The sequence below is a fragment of the Artibeus jamaicensis genome, unplaced genomic scaffold, assembly GCF_021234435.1.
Source record: "Artibeus jamaicensis isolate MK-2021 breed Jamaican fruit bat unplaced genomic scaffold, CSHL_Jam_final scaffold_916, whole genome shotgun sequence".
Lineage (NCBI taxonomy): Eukaryota > Metazoa > Chordata > Mammalia > Chiroptera > Phyllostomidae > Artibeus > Artibeus jamaicensis.
The window spans coordinates 20,464,226-20,481,454 of NW_026522059.1; the positions used below are offsets into that span (position 1 = coordinate 20,464,226).

Here is a 17,229-nt window from a genome sequence, read left to right on the forward strand (position 1 = left end):
TAAATAAATCTTCATTTTTTTGTTATTTTTTCTAATTGAATGAGCCAATGATCTCTTTCAAAGGATTCTGTTGTGTTAATAATCAGTTGTAGTTTGATGGCAACAAGGTATTCTGAAAAATTCTCTATGTTAGTAAGATCAACTACATGTGAATTTTAACAGGTGTTTCCTACGCCATATCAATCAACATTAACGACATAAATTAATCACCAATTTTAATCCATAGAGATCCATCTATTTCTCTTTCATTTTGAAATTTAGGTCAAGTTAGTGGGGATTTTGTTTCAAAACAGAAGTTGGAATTTGACTAAAATTATTATCCCAAGAAATTGCAAAAAACTAATCACAAAATAGAGAATGCACTGAATTTGAACTCCACACATTAACTGCTTTAAATGGGATCATCTAAAAATCCCACATCTGCACACACTGCATTGTGCAGACTATCTACCATAGGAATGTACACTTGAAACCTGTATAACACATTGACCCATGTTGCCCCAATAAAGTTAAAGAAAAAAGAGAAAAAAATTAAAAAATAAAAATATATCTTAATAACCACTTATAAATAATAATCCAATTCTATGCTAAGTTTTACCAATACTATATCACGATAACAAAAGAATGAAAAGGTGGTTACTGGAATACCTGTGGTTGGAACAATTTCTCTGAGAAATGGAGTATCCTCCAAGGCATACGTAAATGACAGAGGTGGATAAGCGACTTCATTAACAAAGACTTTCACACTGACCCGTCCAGCCGTCCCCGCTGGGGTGCGGCAGTAGACTTCACTGGAGTTGACAGAAATAATCTGACAAGGTTCATCCCCAATACTGATGGTGGTGTTGCCTGGGTGGAAGCCGTTTCCTGTGATCACCAGAGTGGTTCCACCACCGATGCTTCCAGAAGTCGGTGTGAGGGATGCTATGGCAGGGCTGTGAACACTCAGGTTTCCCAGAGCCAGACCCTTACTTCCTACCACAACACTGAGAGGATGAAGTCCAGCCGGGAGGGGAGTCACAAGAACAGTGATGTTATTTTCATTGACATCTATCGCTCTGAACTGTTGGTCTCCGATGAAAACGGCAATGTCCTCCAAGACAGTGCCGAAACCTTCTCCTTCAATAATAGCTTTTACAGAGCCTGTGACAGAATTTGGGGAGATTCTTGTTATAAAGGCAGCTATGCTTTCTGAGTATGAGAAGCTGCAGTTTCCCTGACATCGGGCAGGCACTCCATGGAGCAGAAGCTCTACGGTCACCAGCTGGCGGGGAGCAGGAGACGTTTCACATTCAATGGTTGTATAATTCACGGACAGAACTTTGCATGGAAAATGACCCATAAAGACCTCTACAGCTGCAGAAGAAACCGAAAATCCAGAGCCTTTTATGGTCACTCTGGTCATTCCTGTAGTTGACCCCGTGTTTGGCAACACCACATCGATATTTGGCAAAAGTACAAATCGCCTATCGAATTCATTGGACTGGGTGTTGATGGCACTGCCCAGGTTGTAGACAGTTAGAGTGACCATTTCCCCGATGCCAATATCCATTGAGTTTTGAGGGTCAATACGACATACAATGAAACTGGCACTGCTTTCTTCTACAACACAGGGGTGGCTACCCACTGCAACCTGAAAGTAAAACAAGCATGAAAATAGGTCAATACATTTCTCCACTACAAACTCAAATTCTGTATTAGCAGCGAAAAAAAAATTTTTTTAAATATTACTCAAGCTCAAATTTTTATACATAGTTGCTTTAGTTGATAAAGGCATATCTTTCATTAATCTCAAAACTAAATTATGATTGTCCTTAAAATTTCATTGATACATTTTATTCATAATAGTCAAAAAGGTAAATACAACCCAAATGTCCATGAACTGATGAATGGATGAATAAAATTTGGATGCCATGCAATAGAATATTATTCAGCCATAAAAAGAAATGAAGCTCTGATACATGGTTAGACAGGATAAACTTTGAAAACAATATGCTTAGTAAAATAAGCTGGTCACAAATGACCTCTTTTATGATTCTGCTAATGAGAAGAGACCAGAATAGGCAAATCCACAGAGACAGAAAGCAGATTAGTGGTTGGTTAGGGAAGGGAGGTGTGGAAGGATTGGGATAAATTCTAAGCATTATAGGGTTCCTTTGGGGGTAATTAAATGTAAAATTGACTGGACTGATGAATACATGATTGTGAATATATGAAAAGCTACTGAATCATGTACTTTAAGTGGGTGAATTGTATGACATGTGAATTATAACACAACAAAGCTGTCAGAAATTTAGTTATGAGGTTATGAACATAATGCCTTCCTCTTATTGAGTATATAGATGTAAAAACAAGATCTTTACAGTCTTACCTTATTAGCACATGTGAGATTACTGAAGCCATGCCCAGTAATTGTGATCAGCTCATTTGCTGTTCCAGTAGATGGACTAATGTTGCTTATAGATGGTGAAAAACACCTTGAAAGCTCAAAGAGGAACATATCTGAATTTTTAACCCCGGTGTTGTTCAAGCCACACAAGGGTTCTGTTGCTTGGCAGCCTTCCACAGAGCTTCCCACGTGCAAATCCACAGGTTCTCCTTCAGACAAAAGAACTGTCTGTAAGTCGTGGATGATACTCTAAAAGGGGAACTGTTTTTAACTGCACTATCTTTCATTTTGACCATGGTGGTTTACATTCTGGTAAACCTTTTTGTTTTCTCTTAAAGATAAGAGAGGTCCCAGGCAGTACGAAGTTAAAGAAAGACCTGGACAAAGGTGATAGGGTAGAGAGTGAATATAAAATTGACTTATTTTCAATTTGTCTAACGCCAGATCCCATGTGGAAAATATCATTTTACATTTTAATGTATGTTCAGGCATGTACTGAATATCAGGACATTTTTATATTATATTTTATTTGAGGCACACAAATATTCTGGGAGAATGGCAGGATTAACATCAATATGACCCTTTCTTTATAGAGTAAATACTACTCACAGTAGTCCAGACCTATTCAAGGTCATGTGGCGAGTAAGAGACAGAGTCAGGGTTGGACCCAGGTGTCTGCCTCCTACTCCAGAATGTTTAAATATACCTGGGTCACTGCAGTAACAGGGTTTCCACCTTTAACTCCCTTACCTCGAGTGTATGTGGCTTCAGTGCTACCCACAAACAGGTGCAGGGGAATGTGCCTTGTTTCAGCCGGCAAAACGTTAACGACTCCTTGTAGAAAAACAGAGTGAGCATCATCAATGTACCCGCTGCTATAATAATGGATTCCAGGTGAAGTAAATCAGTAGGAAAATGAACCTGCCATAAAATAAGATTGTACGCAATAAATATAAGCACTTATTGTACCTTTGAAAAGAAATTTGAAATGATAATTCAAATGCATGTGCAGATGACAGGTTTCATATTCTCATGCCCGTTATGTTTCAACAGAAAGTGAGTGGTAAGGAAATGACTCACTGGCTGTAAAAAGCTATCTTGTACAATGAAATTACGTTCCAGGAAGACGAGGCCCAGCATTAACTTTTCTAGAAAACCATATCTGGTATAGCTTACCAAATTTTAAAAAACAACTCAACATGGAGTGAACAATAAACAAAAATACTTAGCTTGTGTTCATGAGTAAGAATTTTCAAATTGCTACACATCCAGAATACAATAAGCAATCTAAAAGGTACGCTTTACAGAGTTGCCCTGTGATAAAAACAGATCTGAAAGCTGATTCCCATCAAAAGAATTTCATTGCTTGCTAGCAGACTGGTATGATTAAAAAAAATACATTCCAATTTTTTTTATATTTTGCTTGTTTCTCTATATTTTTCAGTCGGTTTATTTTTCCAGAACGAAGATATTTTTGATATCAGAAATTCATCAGCATTGCATAAAATACATTGCTTACCTTCACTGATAATATCTTATAAATGTGTGACTGTTTACTACAGCACTAAAATGCCAACTAAATCATTTTGTGTGTTTGTATTATTTATACAACATATTTTAAATCTAAACAAAATATCTTTTTATTATATCGGGGGCGGGGGGAGGAAGCATGATGCAACACTGAACAAACTGGAAACATACCCGCTGCAGATTTTCCTCGGCCACTTGTAAATCCTTTGCCGTCATAAGCCACATCTCCAGGCCTGGAGACAGAGAAAACGCTGTATCCTATCCCACTAAGGAAGGGAGGCGCTCGCCAGTGCCATGACACTGTGTCGCCCACAGATATATTTAAGGTGGATGGTGACCAGGCGTAACCTAATCCATGTACTGGGAACAAAAGGTGAGTCACATTTTATAAGAAAATAGGAGTAAAACTTCTTAATAATTATCTTAGAAAATACTGCATTTTTATATAGCTACTAGTGAAATCTTTTTGAATAACATCATAAAAGTTTTATGGGCATAACTGAAACATGGAACAAAAATAAACATAAATAATGAAAAGTAAGGACAGAAGCTAAGGAAAAAAAATAAATCACACAGCAACAAAACTGATGATCAAGAGACAATTTGAAAAAAATCAGAAAGTCAACATGTTCAGAAATATGACGTGAAATATTTTTTAAAGCTCATTGATTCTTTAAACATAACTCTTTCTCAGGCATAGAGGCATACAGAAATCTATATCATTTCAATTTGAATATCCATTAAGAAATCCATGACTGATAATAAACTACAGTGATTCAGAAGGTTCTACATTGCAGTAAAACAGAATGGCAACTACTGAACCTGGAAACTGTAAAATGTAAACTTGAGACTCAAGTCTACCATTGATTCACTTTATATGTGGCCCTATATGTCAAGGAGATACAACTGACACAGTATAGAAAGATACAACGCATATTCTCTGCAAACTTTGAAGGATAAAATAAATAAAAATCAAATTAATTTCAGGATAAGTTCTTCCATTATTTACAATATATAAATGATGGCTGATACCTGAATCTTCCCCATCGTTCGTAACCCTGAACACATTTCCTGTTGAAGGAAGAGTGCATTTTATAACATCTGTTGACGATGATGTCACATTGCAAGGGAAGGACCCTAGAAAAAATAAAGATGCAGTAAAAAAATGTTCTCTAGGATTTTTTGAGCTACAGGAATAAAGTATAATGAATAAAAAGTGAAGGCCCTGCATGAATTCCACATTAGGCTTTTGGTACATTTTTCTGATAGTAATCATCTTTGAGTCCTGATTATTTTTAGAACAGAGGGCTTCCTCTTGTTTTATACACATTAAATATAAAATAATTACTTATTGAAGTCAAAAGTAGTTATTCAGTTTCCCTTACCACCTCAACCAAAAACACTAAGCCTTTTACATGCTAATAGACAGATGAAGCTTCCATGAGCGAGTGTGTCCGTGGAATCACTCAGCATCTACAGCACATCCTTTAAGCTGGGAAAAATGAATGGAGCCTCTGGTGAGGATGAGAGTCTTACCTAAGAGCACAGTGTTCTCTGAGGGTATTGTGCTGAACCCCAAACCCATTATGGTGATCTCTGTTCCCCCATATAAGGAACCACTCTGTGGGAACATGTTGTTCACTTCCAAAATATACTGTATAGAAGCATTTAACTTGTCTCTGCAAAGGAAAAATTATAATAGACATTTTAATGAGCCTTCCATTGGACCGTGTTGAAAACCTTTACCATTATATAATTCAGTGAAGAAGATAAAGTAATTGAATATTTAATTAGACACTACTTTTTCAAACTGATAATTAGCATAAACCTCAGTTTGATGGGATGGTATGTAAATAATTGTTTCTCCCTAACTATGAAAAATAGACTTCTGAAAATCCCATGGTAGAATTCGAGGTAGAATATTTTAAAATATGGTTATGAGAACTGAGGTCACCAGCAATACATAAAACCCTTTAAAATGTTTTATATATTCATTAAAGTAAAACCCAAAGGCAGTACTATCTATAAAAATAATAGCAATGAGCCCTGCCTAGCATGGCTTAGTTTGTTGAACATCATTCCACAAAGTGAGAGGTTACTGGTTTGAGTCCCCCTCAGGGCACATGCCTGGACTGGGCCTGGTCCTCTGTTGGGGCTCAGGTGAGAGGCAACTGATTGATGTTTCTCTCATACATTGATGTCTCTCTCCCTCCCTTTCCCTCTCTCTAAAAAACAAATAAATAAAATCTTTAAAATACAAATGGCATAGAAATTTCATATATTTTATATAAGTGATAAAAGTTCTGTGCAATTAATTTGAATTTTTCACTCTGTGTTCGTAGGAAACTTGTCCTGATCTCTCTCCCCACTATTGCAATGAGAAGGTTTTTAATTTATTCTGCTTTGCTACACACAATGTATCTACAATGTGTAACACGCCATCAAAACGTACAATGCTTTTCTGATCTGACACAGAGTTCACTCCCACACCCCGGCTCTCACCATAACTTGCATGAGTCTTTGTGTTAACTTTGTTTACTTTCACAGCATAACTAAATTTGCATTTCTTGAACTGCAACCCAGATTCCCAGCCAATACGCTGTCAGTTCTCTCATTAAATCATTATGCCAGAGCACAAGCCAACAGCTCTGCCCTTTGAATGGAAGAGGGGAGGTAGCCCCAAGGTCTATGTTTACTGTTGCTCATCTGCCTGCACCTCCCACAGGAAGCTGCTGCAGTCATTTCTCCTTCCACGCTGACATCAGCTCTACCTGCTTTTTCGTAGCCCTTAAATTTCCATTCTCTCTTTCTTCTCTGTGTCCTAAATCTGTAACTTCCTATGCCCTAACTAAAATCGTACCAGTTAACAAGTAGCTTTTAGGGGAGAAAATGCTAAACCATTACTTAGAGAAAAGTTAGAGTTGGAGAATGAGCCTATCTATCCTCTCCTTCAGATGATCCGCTGCTGCCCATTTCTTGGCTTAATTATCACCTTTTCAAAGAACACTTCCCTTTTCCTCGGGGAAAAATGAGCTCTCTGTATTATATACTCTCACAGCACTAGGTAGCTCTTTTTCACATGTAGAGTTAACTCACTGATATAATCCCCTGTGTGAAATCTGTCTCCCCAATAGAACTGTGATGGGGGACACGTCCCTCTTATTCTCCACTTTGAATCCAGCACTGAGCAAGTGCCTGCCCCCTAGTAACTGTTTGGTATTTTCAGAATGAATGAAACTCATGTGGCGTATACTTAAAACTAGTTCTGCAGAGAATTTTATGATCTAAACTGAATGCTAATGGTCTCAAAACTAAGAGTCATATTCATTTTACAAGATATTCTCAGAACCTCTTGCCAAAGGAGATGCAGAAAGGTAAAGAAAGAAACTAAATATTACAAGGTTGATGACTATTTCTTTCCTATCCTAATATTAGCACCAGGTGTTCCACAATGCCATCAAGTTCATTGCCATACCTTGTTAATGCAAAACCCCAGTTTCTGACTTCTACACCAATAACATGTTTTCCAGGAGACAACTTGGGCAAAAGACATCTAATATCAGTGAAGTTCCAGTGAAGAACCTGGCAGGATTTTCCTCCAACATACACTTCCACGCTTTCTGTGAGTTCAGTTCCAAAGTTATAACCCTTAATTGTTAAATTAACTTCTCCTATTATTTAAAATGAAAAAAAAAGTTTCACAAAAAGGTCCAACTTATTATGTAGTGTGCAATTTGCATATTAAGTAAACCAACTCATCTCTTCCATTGGATGTAGGACATCCTAATGCTTTCAGAGACAAAAGCAACATCAGTGAGAGAGCTGCCAGCTGCCACATGGAGAGAACACTCATGTTTAGTTGTTTTACAAGGAAGAAGAAGATGGCAAATTTATTTTTAAAAAACTTAATGTTTTTCTCCTATTGTGCATACTCAAAGTAAGATAATAAATAGACTAACCAATGGTTTCAAAAACACTTCATGAGCAGTTTTGCTTTAAGATACAAAACTGCAGGAGAAACTCTTTCAAAAACCTTTCTGGAAATGGCTTATAGACATCAAATGACTGATCTTTGTGAAGAATTTCTTACCTAATATCATCCGTACTTTTGGACTAAAATCGGTTATAACTGGGGTCTGTAAACAATTGTAACTGTAGGAATCCTTTGCTGTGGCTTGAACTCCATTGGTAATAACTGAAATATCAACTGTACCCTCAGTTCTCTGAAATAAGAGGAGAAAAATAAAACATTTAGGAAACGTCAAAAGTTGACATAGAGCTATCCAATAGTTAACTCCAAACACAATTATTCAAAATAAACTTCTGAAAATGTTTTCTTTCTTGGGCATGGACAATGGGGAGGGGGACATTGATTGTGGGAGGGGGAGACAGGGTAGTGGTGAGTCATGGGGCAAAAGGTGGGACAACTGTAACTGAACAACAATAGATCCTTCAAAAGTCATGCATAACAGTCAGTTTTTCGATCTTTGGAAAGTCCTATTTTCAAATGTTTAAATTCTTTACATAAAGTTATATGATATAGTGGTTTTGACCAATTTAATCGCATGTATATTAGGGCTGTGAAACTTGCTTTCACTGGGGGCCACACCAGCCTCGCAGTTGCCTTCAAAGGGCCAAAATAATTTTAGGACTGGATAAATGTAACTACTCCTTAACTGTTAAGGAGCTGAGATTACATTCAGTCCTTTGAAGGCAACTGAAGGCTAATGTGGCCCCTGGTGAATATGAGTTTGACATCCTTGGGCTATATTATTGAATTCTTGAAGATGCAGCAAAATAGCTGAATTGCTTTGGACAAGTGGTTCTCTCACTGATAAGACAAGATACAAAAAGTTTTGACATTTTTCCCCTTAAAATAGACTCAAATATAATTTTTATTTCTCTTCACTGACAAATCACATTATTGTATCTTTAGCTAACCTACTTCCAGAATCCAACACTAATGCTTGGACCCCTAAAAAAGTTGGTGCTTTTACTGATACAGCACATATACAATTCCCAATTAGGAAAATCACTTTTTACATCTAGTATTTCTCAATGCACACCGATTGTTTAACTTAATGGCATAATTTGGACAAAGGAGGCTTTAATTTACTTATCCTCCAGATTCTCTTCATGATCATTCAGTCAAATGTATATTCAAATTTACTTTTCCTACAGATTCCAACTGCATAATTCCCACCTGAGTCTGCTACATTTGTAAAAATGTTAGTGGTAGGATTCATCATTCTTTTGCACATAAGCAAACTGGAGTCTTCGTTTTCTTTTACCATTATTTTTAAAATTAAAGAACAAGGATTGGTTCTAGAATGGAATATTCCATTTTCATCAATAAATGGAAACTTGAACACATTTAAAATATATGTTCCTTTTTGAAAACTAAAAATGTTTACATTTTCTCCCCCGAGTTCTTTAGACTGTTTATTAGTACTAAATTTCTTTTTCATTCTTTGCTTTGCCTGGTCAACTCCCACACATCCTTCAAGCTCTGACAGGACATCAACTCTTCATGTGAAACTCTTTCTGACACCCTCTCCCCATGTATTCAATCTTTGCTTTGTATCTACTCCTATTATTTCAAACAGAACACACTGTTTAATATTGGTTTGCGTCTGCTTTTCTTAATGATGTTAATGTTAAGTGTCTAGAAAATGGAATAATATTTTGTAGGTGGATAGTAACAGAAAGACATTGAAGAAATAATTGTTAAAGAGCTTAATTGAAACTCTGCACTTCTTAGGTAAATATGGTAATCTATTTAACCCTCTCCTGAGATGTTTCCTTAATTCAGATTTCAGATAAGTGAATAAAATGGGATGCCTTACTTTTGGGGTTCTGCAGGTTATCTTATTTAAATCCCCATTGATCACATTGCAGTTTTCATTTCCAACTAATACCTTGGAATTTTCATTAAAGCCAGATCCAGAGAGAGTCAGAAGAGTGCCACCTGCATAAGGACAAAAGCAACCCAACGACAGCAGGTCAACGGGAACAAAAAAAGAACATTGGCAATAATCTAACTTATCATTCAAGAACGGTCTAGTTATCCAAAGCCTGAGATTTGGAGCCTGAAACTGTACAAGAATGAGGCTGAGCGATTTTATGAAATAACAGATTTGCACCCAGTATGGCTTGGGGACATTACCAGCAGTAACTGTCATTTCCTCTGGCACCTTTTTTATCCTAAAGAGAAAATATGCTGTTTCTAGTTGCTCAGCCATTCCATGGGCAGGACGTGAGGATGAATGAAGACTCTTACCAAATCTCAAATTTTAATACCTTTAAGTAAAAGGAAAACTAAGGAAAAAAATTCCAACAAAATAGAAATAAAATAAAGTAAAAGAAAAATACAACACATGCCCAAAAGTGCAAAACTATCCCAAACTAAGCATGGCGAAACAAACAAACAGCACAACACAAAGAAAATGAAACAAGAGGCAAAATGTGCTATTTTTTTCTCGTCTGCATCAGCCTTCCTTTCTCCTTTTTGTTCCTGGAACTTTTTCTGGGTCAAGCAGCTCCACTGAGACTGTGGTTACAAATGGGGCAGCTGGTAAGCAGAATAATAACTAATAAATCTTGTCCTGACATAACTGATGAGCTTGTTATTGAAACATGTAATAATTGATGATATTAATTCAATAACCTAAGATGTAAGTATAAGCAGTCACCTTGACTTGTGTTTCATAAGGGAAAAAAAGGATTAGTCAGCCATTTAATCACTGTGACTTCCAAAGGGGAAGGTCCTTTGTTCTGCATGAGGGAGGCTTTGGTTTCTCTCCTTTCGCCCATTTCACTGTGCTAGAAAAAGTGCAGTGAAATGATGGACGTGTACTCAATGTTCTTTGTTTAGAACAATGAACTATTACCTGCTAGGCTTCCAGAGCCAGGCCAGAAGTGTGAGATCTGACTCTGATAAATGAAGTGGAATTCCTCATCCGCCCCATGCTGGGCTAGTCCAACGTCACCTATGGACACAGCAACCGGGAAACGCCCAGCACTTCCATTCAGAATCTGGCACTTGATCTCATTTTCTTGTGATAAGAAAGAAGAAAAATGAGAAAGCCAATGTTTTTAGGAAATCAGCTTACTGCAACTTTATATTTGGAAATATAAACATTGGCCTTCCTTTTATACCTCCAGTAAATGTAACTAAGAAAAACCACACAATTATTAATGGAAGAAAAAATCTTTACAACCTACCTGAAATCAGACGCTCTTAGAAAAAAGTTAGATAAACAAATGATGAAACCAAAGTAAATAATTGCAGAAAGCAATTTCTGATTGCTACTGTGGTAAAAAAAAAAAAAAAAAGGAGGGGGGAGGATAATAATAAGATATTCCCAATCTGTAAGATCATTTCTATCAATAATTATAAAAATGTTGGTTTAACATATTGTGTATGTCCTGATTATGTAAAATAGGTTTTAAATGTAAAAGGTGATAGCAACTCAGTGAAGACACCTTCACTTCATTTGGACAGTACATGTGCACTTGTGATACAGGTGCAAAACACACAGGTAGATGCAAAGCACGCACAGAAGGTCTGAATGAAAACAACTTAAATGATATGGAAGGTGGATTTGCTTATGTAGCTTCAACTCATTAAAATTAAGAAATACACCTAGGATTATGAAAGATCATTTTTAGAGAAGTAAATAATTGTGGCCCTCAGTTTTCAAGAGCAGAACAGGTGAAAACTCTTTCAATTCCATGTTAATGGACAGAGGTTTTGTTGGACTAGAAGTCAGGGCAGAGGCCCATGTCCCTCACTGCATAGTCAACACACTGGGCGCGGGGACCGTGGGACACCAGAGCAGCAATTCGTATGTGTCTGTGTCCCAGAGACACACCAAAGATGGGTAGATTTCATGTAATCACTTTATTAAAAAAAAAACAGAAGGAAAATCAACTATCACGGGATGAAGACACTATACAACAGTGAAAAGATTAGATTGTGGTCATAACCAGATTCAAAAGATAAAACATCTGCCCTGGTTGCCGTGCCTCAGTGGATTGAATACTGGCCTGGGAACCAAAGGGTTCCTGGCTCTATCCCAGGTCTAGGGCACATGCCTGGTTTGCGGGCCAGGTCCCCACTACGGGGTATATAAGAAGCAACCACACACTGATGTTTCTCTCTTTCTCTTTCTTTCTCCCTTCCCTTCTGTCTAACAGTAAATAAATAAAATCTTAGAAAGAAAAAAAATAAAACATTTTTTCAGTGCAGCTTGCCATATTCATAACCCCTAGTTTCCCCCATATGATAATAATGATCTTTGATTCTACTTTCTCTTAGAGAAGGACAGTTAGGCTCAGTGCTAATAATTTTTCAAAGAACCCACCTTCCACAGAAAGAAGGGAGCAGCCTATTGGTCCAACGGAGACTGAAACAGCCAAACTGGGAGAAAATCCGGAGCCTGATATGGTTAGAATTGTACTTTCTTCATAGGACCCTGAAAATGATGTTTAAATAACAAAGTTAAGATGACAAATCATAGAACCTGCTGTTATGAAACTGGATATTTCTCAGAGAAAAATAAGCCTATCTTCTAAAAGATATGTAAGCCTATAAGCAAGCAGAGGTGGGAAATGACATAAATTATTTAGCAATTGTATTTTTTTCCATTGGAATTACCTACATGGCTTCCTATTTGGAATCTGGGTATTGATAGAAATTAGTGATCTGACTGAAAGTAGGAGACAAAGTCAGGAAAGAAAAATTATTCTTACAATAAATAAATTGAACAAATATCTCCATGTGGTAACTTAGACAATTTCAAAGCTGCCATCATGCATTCATGAGAAAAAGATAAGCTGTTAAATAAGTGTTATGGACACTTCCCATTGGCAATACACCAGGATTCCTATCTCCAGGGTGACAGACGTCCTCAAGTGCCTGGGCTATTGCCAGTTCACACTTGCTGTCCTGCATCTTATACTTAATGGTTTTCCATTCAGCTCTTCAAAGTGTCCAGATTTGATCCATAAATGATATGGTCACCCTACTTACATAACATCACACACAACAAAGATCCCACAGGAAATAAACTCCAGAATTTTAGAAGAAAACAACCAAATGACTTCAATGTAGAGATGAATTTCTTAAATATAACGCAAAAGCCACGGTAATCATGAAGTAAAGGAAACATAATCTAGAATGAATCAATGATTTAAATGTTTTCATGAACATGATACAGAAACAAAACACAAGTGATACACTGGGAGGAGACATGCACACAGGATTGGCAAACACAGTATGTAGCACACAGCTACAAGTCAATAGACAAAACACCCTGATAAATAAAGAATTTTAGCAAGCAATTTGGAGAAGAAATCATCTCAATGTCCAAGGAACATTCAAGAAGTTGTTCATGCACATTAACTAATCAGGGAACAAACATATTAAAATAATAACTTCTTTTGCATGTCAGATTGACCCAAATGATTAGGAAGCTGGTAATACCAAGTATTGACAAGCATGTAGGAAATGTGGTACTTTCATACCTGCTGGAAGTACAGTCACTTTGGAGAGCAATTTGGTCATCTAATAAGCTGAGTATCCATGGACTCAATTATTATACAGCACCTCTGGACATGTCCCCTGTGAACATGCTCTAGCATGTATGCAATGGGAGATGTGTACAGGTACAACAAAGTTCAAAACAGTCTTATATGTAAAAGCAAGAAGTGTGAGCAAACTAAATGTCTACCAATAGAGAAACAAGTAGATTGGTATATTCATGATATACTTTAAAGCAATGAATTAGATATGCACAAAACCTTATAAATATTTCTAAAAATGAATAATAAAAGTAAGATGCAAATGATATTTACACTGTAATTTATCATTCACAACCATATAAACTGGTAAAAGTACTGTGTGCTATATACAAAAGGCATTAACAATGACTTGAAGGAATACGCACAAAATTAACTATGGTGATTTCCTCAGGGGAGGTTTATAGGTGACTAGGACTAGCAACGGTGTTTCAGGAAGATGCTTTAGCTGTTCCAACAACATTTTATTTCTCAATCCAGTGATTTAAAGTAAATATGGCAAAATGTTAACAGCTGTTAAGTTTCGGTGAAGAAAATATGGGTGCTTTTTACAGCATTATTTATATTGCTTTTTATTATTTTTAAATTTATCAAAATGTGGCAAAATGCAATTTATTCAGGTTATTCATTATTTTGAGTAAGAAGTAATTTTTTCAGAAAGTACATGCAAAACTAGAAACTCATTACAAAATACAAAGGCACAGGTAAAAATTAAAGATATCAAAGAACTATAAACAAACTGAAGTTCATCAAATCCTTAATTTTGAAAGTTTTGGTCCCATGCAACATGAATTAACCCAAAGTTAATACTGTTCGTTTGGGAAAAAGTCTGAAGAATATATTCTTTCATCACAAATTTTAAATTTTATTTTCTGAGCTATAATTACACTTCAATCATTTTAAGACTGTCAAAGTGAGGATTGGATTAGTAACAGAAGCAATGGTATGACCCCAAGTGCTATGGTCAGAGATAAAATTAGCAGTATTGACCTTATTCTAAAAGGCATGGGTTAAAAATGATTGCACACATCTACCTTAAAATGCTTGTAAACATCTTATGCAATTATCTTTAGCTACAATTCCTTTGCCCTTGAAACCTTAGAAGTTTGGCAAAGTTATATTGCCCATTCTCTAACAATTTATTTTGTTCCCTTGCTCCCTTCTTTGTTTTAATAGGGACCACAGGAAGAATGGGCTAATTTGTCAGGGTAGATTTTTCCTACCTACCACCAAGACTGAATATGTGATTATAGTGTATGAACTTTTTTTCTGATCGGAGGAAAAAGCCACTTCTTTAGAATCCTTAGTCCTGATGTGTAATTTGATCCTTGGGAGTTCAGACACAAGACATAATCACACTTTTTTAAGTAATCATATATCATGAAGACATAGTATAATGCATCCCCCTAAACTGACTTCTTGGCAATAAATTCTCTCTTATTCTCAAATCTAGGACCTAATTATTTTCTTTTACTAAATAGCAGCTTTCTCATTACTAGCCTTTTAGTACTAAATCTCCTAAAAGTGGTCTCATTTGATGAAAGATTTCAATCAATACTCCAGGTATTAGAGAAGAAAACTGCCTCCCTATCAGAGTGAAATTTTAGAGAATGATTCTAATGTTGTGAAACTGAAGAAGTAAAACACTGGTGAATTCAACTCCAGAAGTTTTTATTATTCAAAAATACATCCCTAACGATCTTTTCATAGCTTTCCAATTTGATAAATTTTCCCCACTATGTAGAACTCTTTGCTAGTCTTAGCTGGTGACACTAGCATAGAAACAATCATGATCAGAATTCATATTTTGCTAGTTATCTTCTAACATATCCAAGTTAAAAAGCAGAAGGTTACCTTGGGAAGGGCTAGTGGCCCGGATGACAGGGGTGGTCATGGGGTCCCATGTAAACCCACAATCACCTGAGCATTTAGCAGGAATCCCGTTGACATAAACCTCAACCTTCAAATAAAAAAAACACAGAGATGAACAACGCAAGTAAAGGGATGGCATGGTTAAGAAGAATATGCATGGAATTTAGAATGAATAATGTAGTGGTGTTTGTTTCCTTGCGTGTTTGTAACAATTGGTCTTTCTACTTGAACTTTTTCTGCTTTGACACTTCATTCATTCATCCATCCACCCATCCATTCATTCAGCAGATGCACCCACTCTGCATCACGCAGAGTTGTAAATGTTAGAAGATAGGACCACAACACTGAACAAAACAGATGACATCCCTGCTGTGCCAAATTTAGATCCCACTGTGGGTGAGAAGGGTGGTTGCACAGGACCATGAGCAATAATTATGAACAGTAAGTGCGTATCGTGCCCTGGGGTTGAGTGCTATGAAGGAAAACAAATCTTACTCTTGGGATAGTCCCCCAAACACTTTACACTCTACATGTTCCTCACCATTGAAGTGGTGACATTAAAAATTACTTTGCAGAGCTTCTGTAAAGGTTAAATAAAAGAATATACTTTCAAATCCTAACAGGCAGTGAGGAGTACAGATTAAAAATCAACTCTTGTATCATAAGGAATATATTTTTCCCCCAAATCATAACATAATGTTATTGAATTGATCAGCTGTGGACACTAATAGTCACATGAAAATGAAGATGTCAACTCTCCTGTTTTCCCAGGTCTTCAATATATCACAAACCAGTTAGACATTTAAAACTATGTTAAACATCCTGCGGAAAGTTTCCGAAATACCTGTGGCTGTTGGCTGGGTGTACGAAGTAGGTCTCCAAGGATGCGCTGCCGGAATAAGCCACCTTCCTTTGTCTTCCTGACTGTCACGCTGGCCTTTTCTCCAATAAGGTTGGAATCATCAATCTATTTTAAACAAAATTATTTTAATAGAAAGCTAAAATGACCACGCTAAGTTTTTAAAAATTAAGTACGGTTGAAAGTGAATAAAAGATAAAGGATAAAAAAACATTCAAAATCATTTCAGTCACATTTACTGGAAAAGGAGCCTCTTCAAAAATAAGCATAATCTACCCTGGGGAAAAAAATGCTAAGATCATTGCACATATTGCATCAATGACAACTTGAATTAAATGACGAGCATTAGTTTGAAATTTAGAATAAAATATGTCCAAGGAAGATAAGTTTACTATATTTTATTTTCTCAAAATGTTCTGGGCTTTTTCTAAATATGAACCCTGTGACAAATAATTTTTAAATAATTAAAAACTCTAGTCCTTTTTCCACCTGAGGATCAGCTTTTCTACCTTTAGCATTTTTTGCTTCTAATTACCCTGGTTTTTTTAATCCACTTATGGAATCTTCTTCTCCGCCAATAATAAAAATAAAACCAAATCAAAATGTACAACTCGGCCATTCCAAAATCCCTCTACCAATATGGTAGCCTGTGGTGTGCACAGGGGCTAGCAAACAGGCCCCTTCCTGCTGCCCAAGGGCAGCCCACGCGCTAGGGAGCAGAGAGATGAATGGGCAGCGGAGGCCGGTCGGGAGCGAGAAGGCTGCAGATGCACCATCAGCAGACACCACAGGGAGGCGAGTCGTCACTGTGTCGGCTGCAGAATTTTCTAATTCTACTTCCAGGCCATGCACCTGTGTTTCCTGAATTACCCCCCACATCGTTAGGACATCCAGCAAGCCTGTGAATGGCACATGGTATTCCGTGTTTACATACCATTCTGTGTTTCCTTTTCCTTTCAACCTCCTCTTTTTCTTTTTTCCAAGATGGTTTCCTATG

General features: G+C 36.8%; 1 protein-coding gene across 1 annotated transcript in view; it reads right to left on the reverse strand.

Moving 5' to 3' along the window:
- Window positions 1-17,229, reverse strand: part of PKHD1L1 (PKHD1 like 1) — a 137,935-nt gene that overhangs the window by 70,995 nt on the left and 49,711 nt on the right. The window contains 13 exon segments of the mRNA XM_053661152.1: window positions 649-1,633; window positions 2,372-2,598; window positions 3,140-3,310; window positions 4,091-4,279; window positions 4,952-5,056; window positions 5,456-5,598; window positions 7,395-7,590; window positions 8,010-8,142; window positions 9,766-9,887; window positions 10,810-10,974; window positions 12,286-12,396; window positions 15,356-15,461; window positions 16,218-16,340. Coding sequence (XP_053517127.1) covers window positions 649-1,633; window positions 2,372-2,598; window positions 3,140-3,310; window positions 4,091-4,279; window positions 4,952-5,056; window positions 5,456-5,598; window positions 7,395-7,590; window positions 8,010-8,142; window positions 9,766-9,887; window positions 10,810-10,974; window positions 12,286-12,396; window positions 15,356-15,461; window positions 16,218-16,340 — 2,776 coding nt within the window.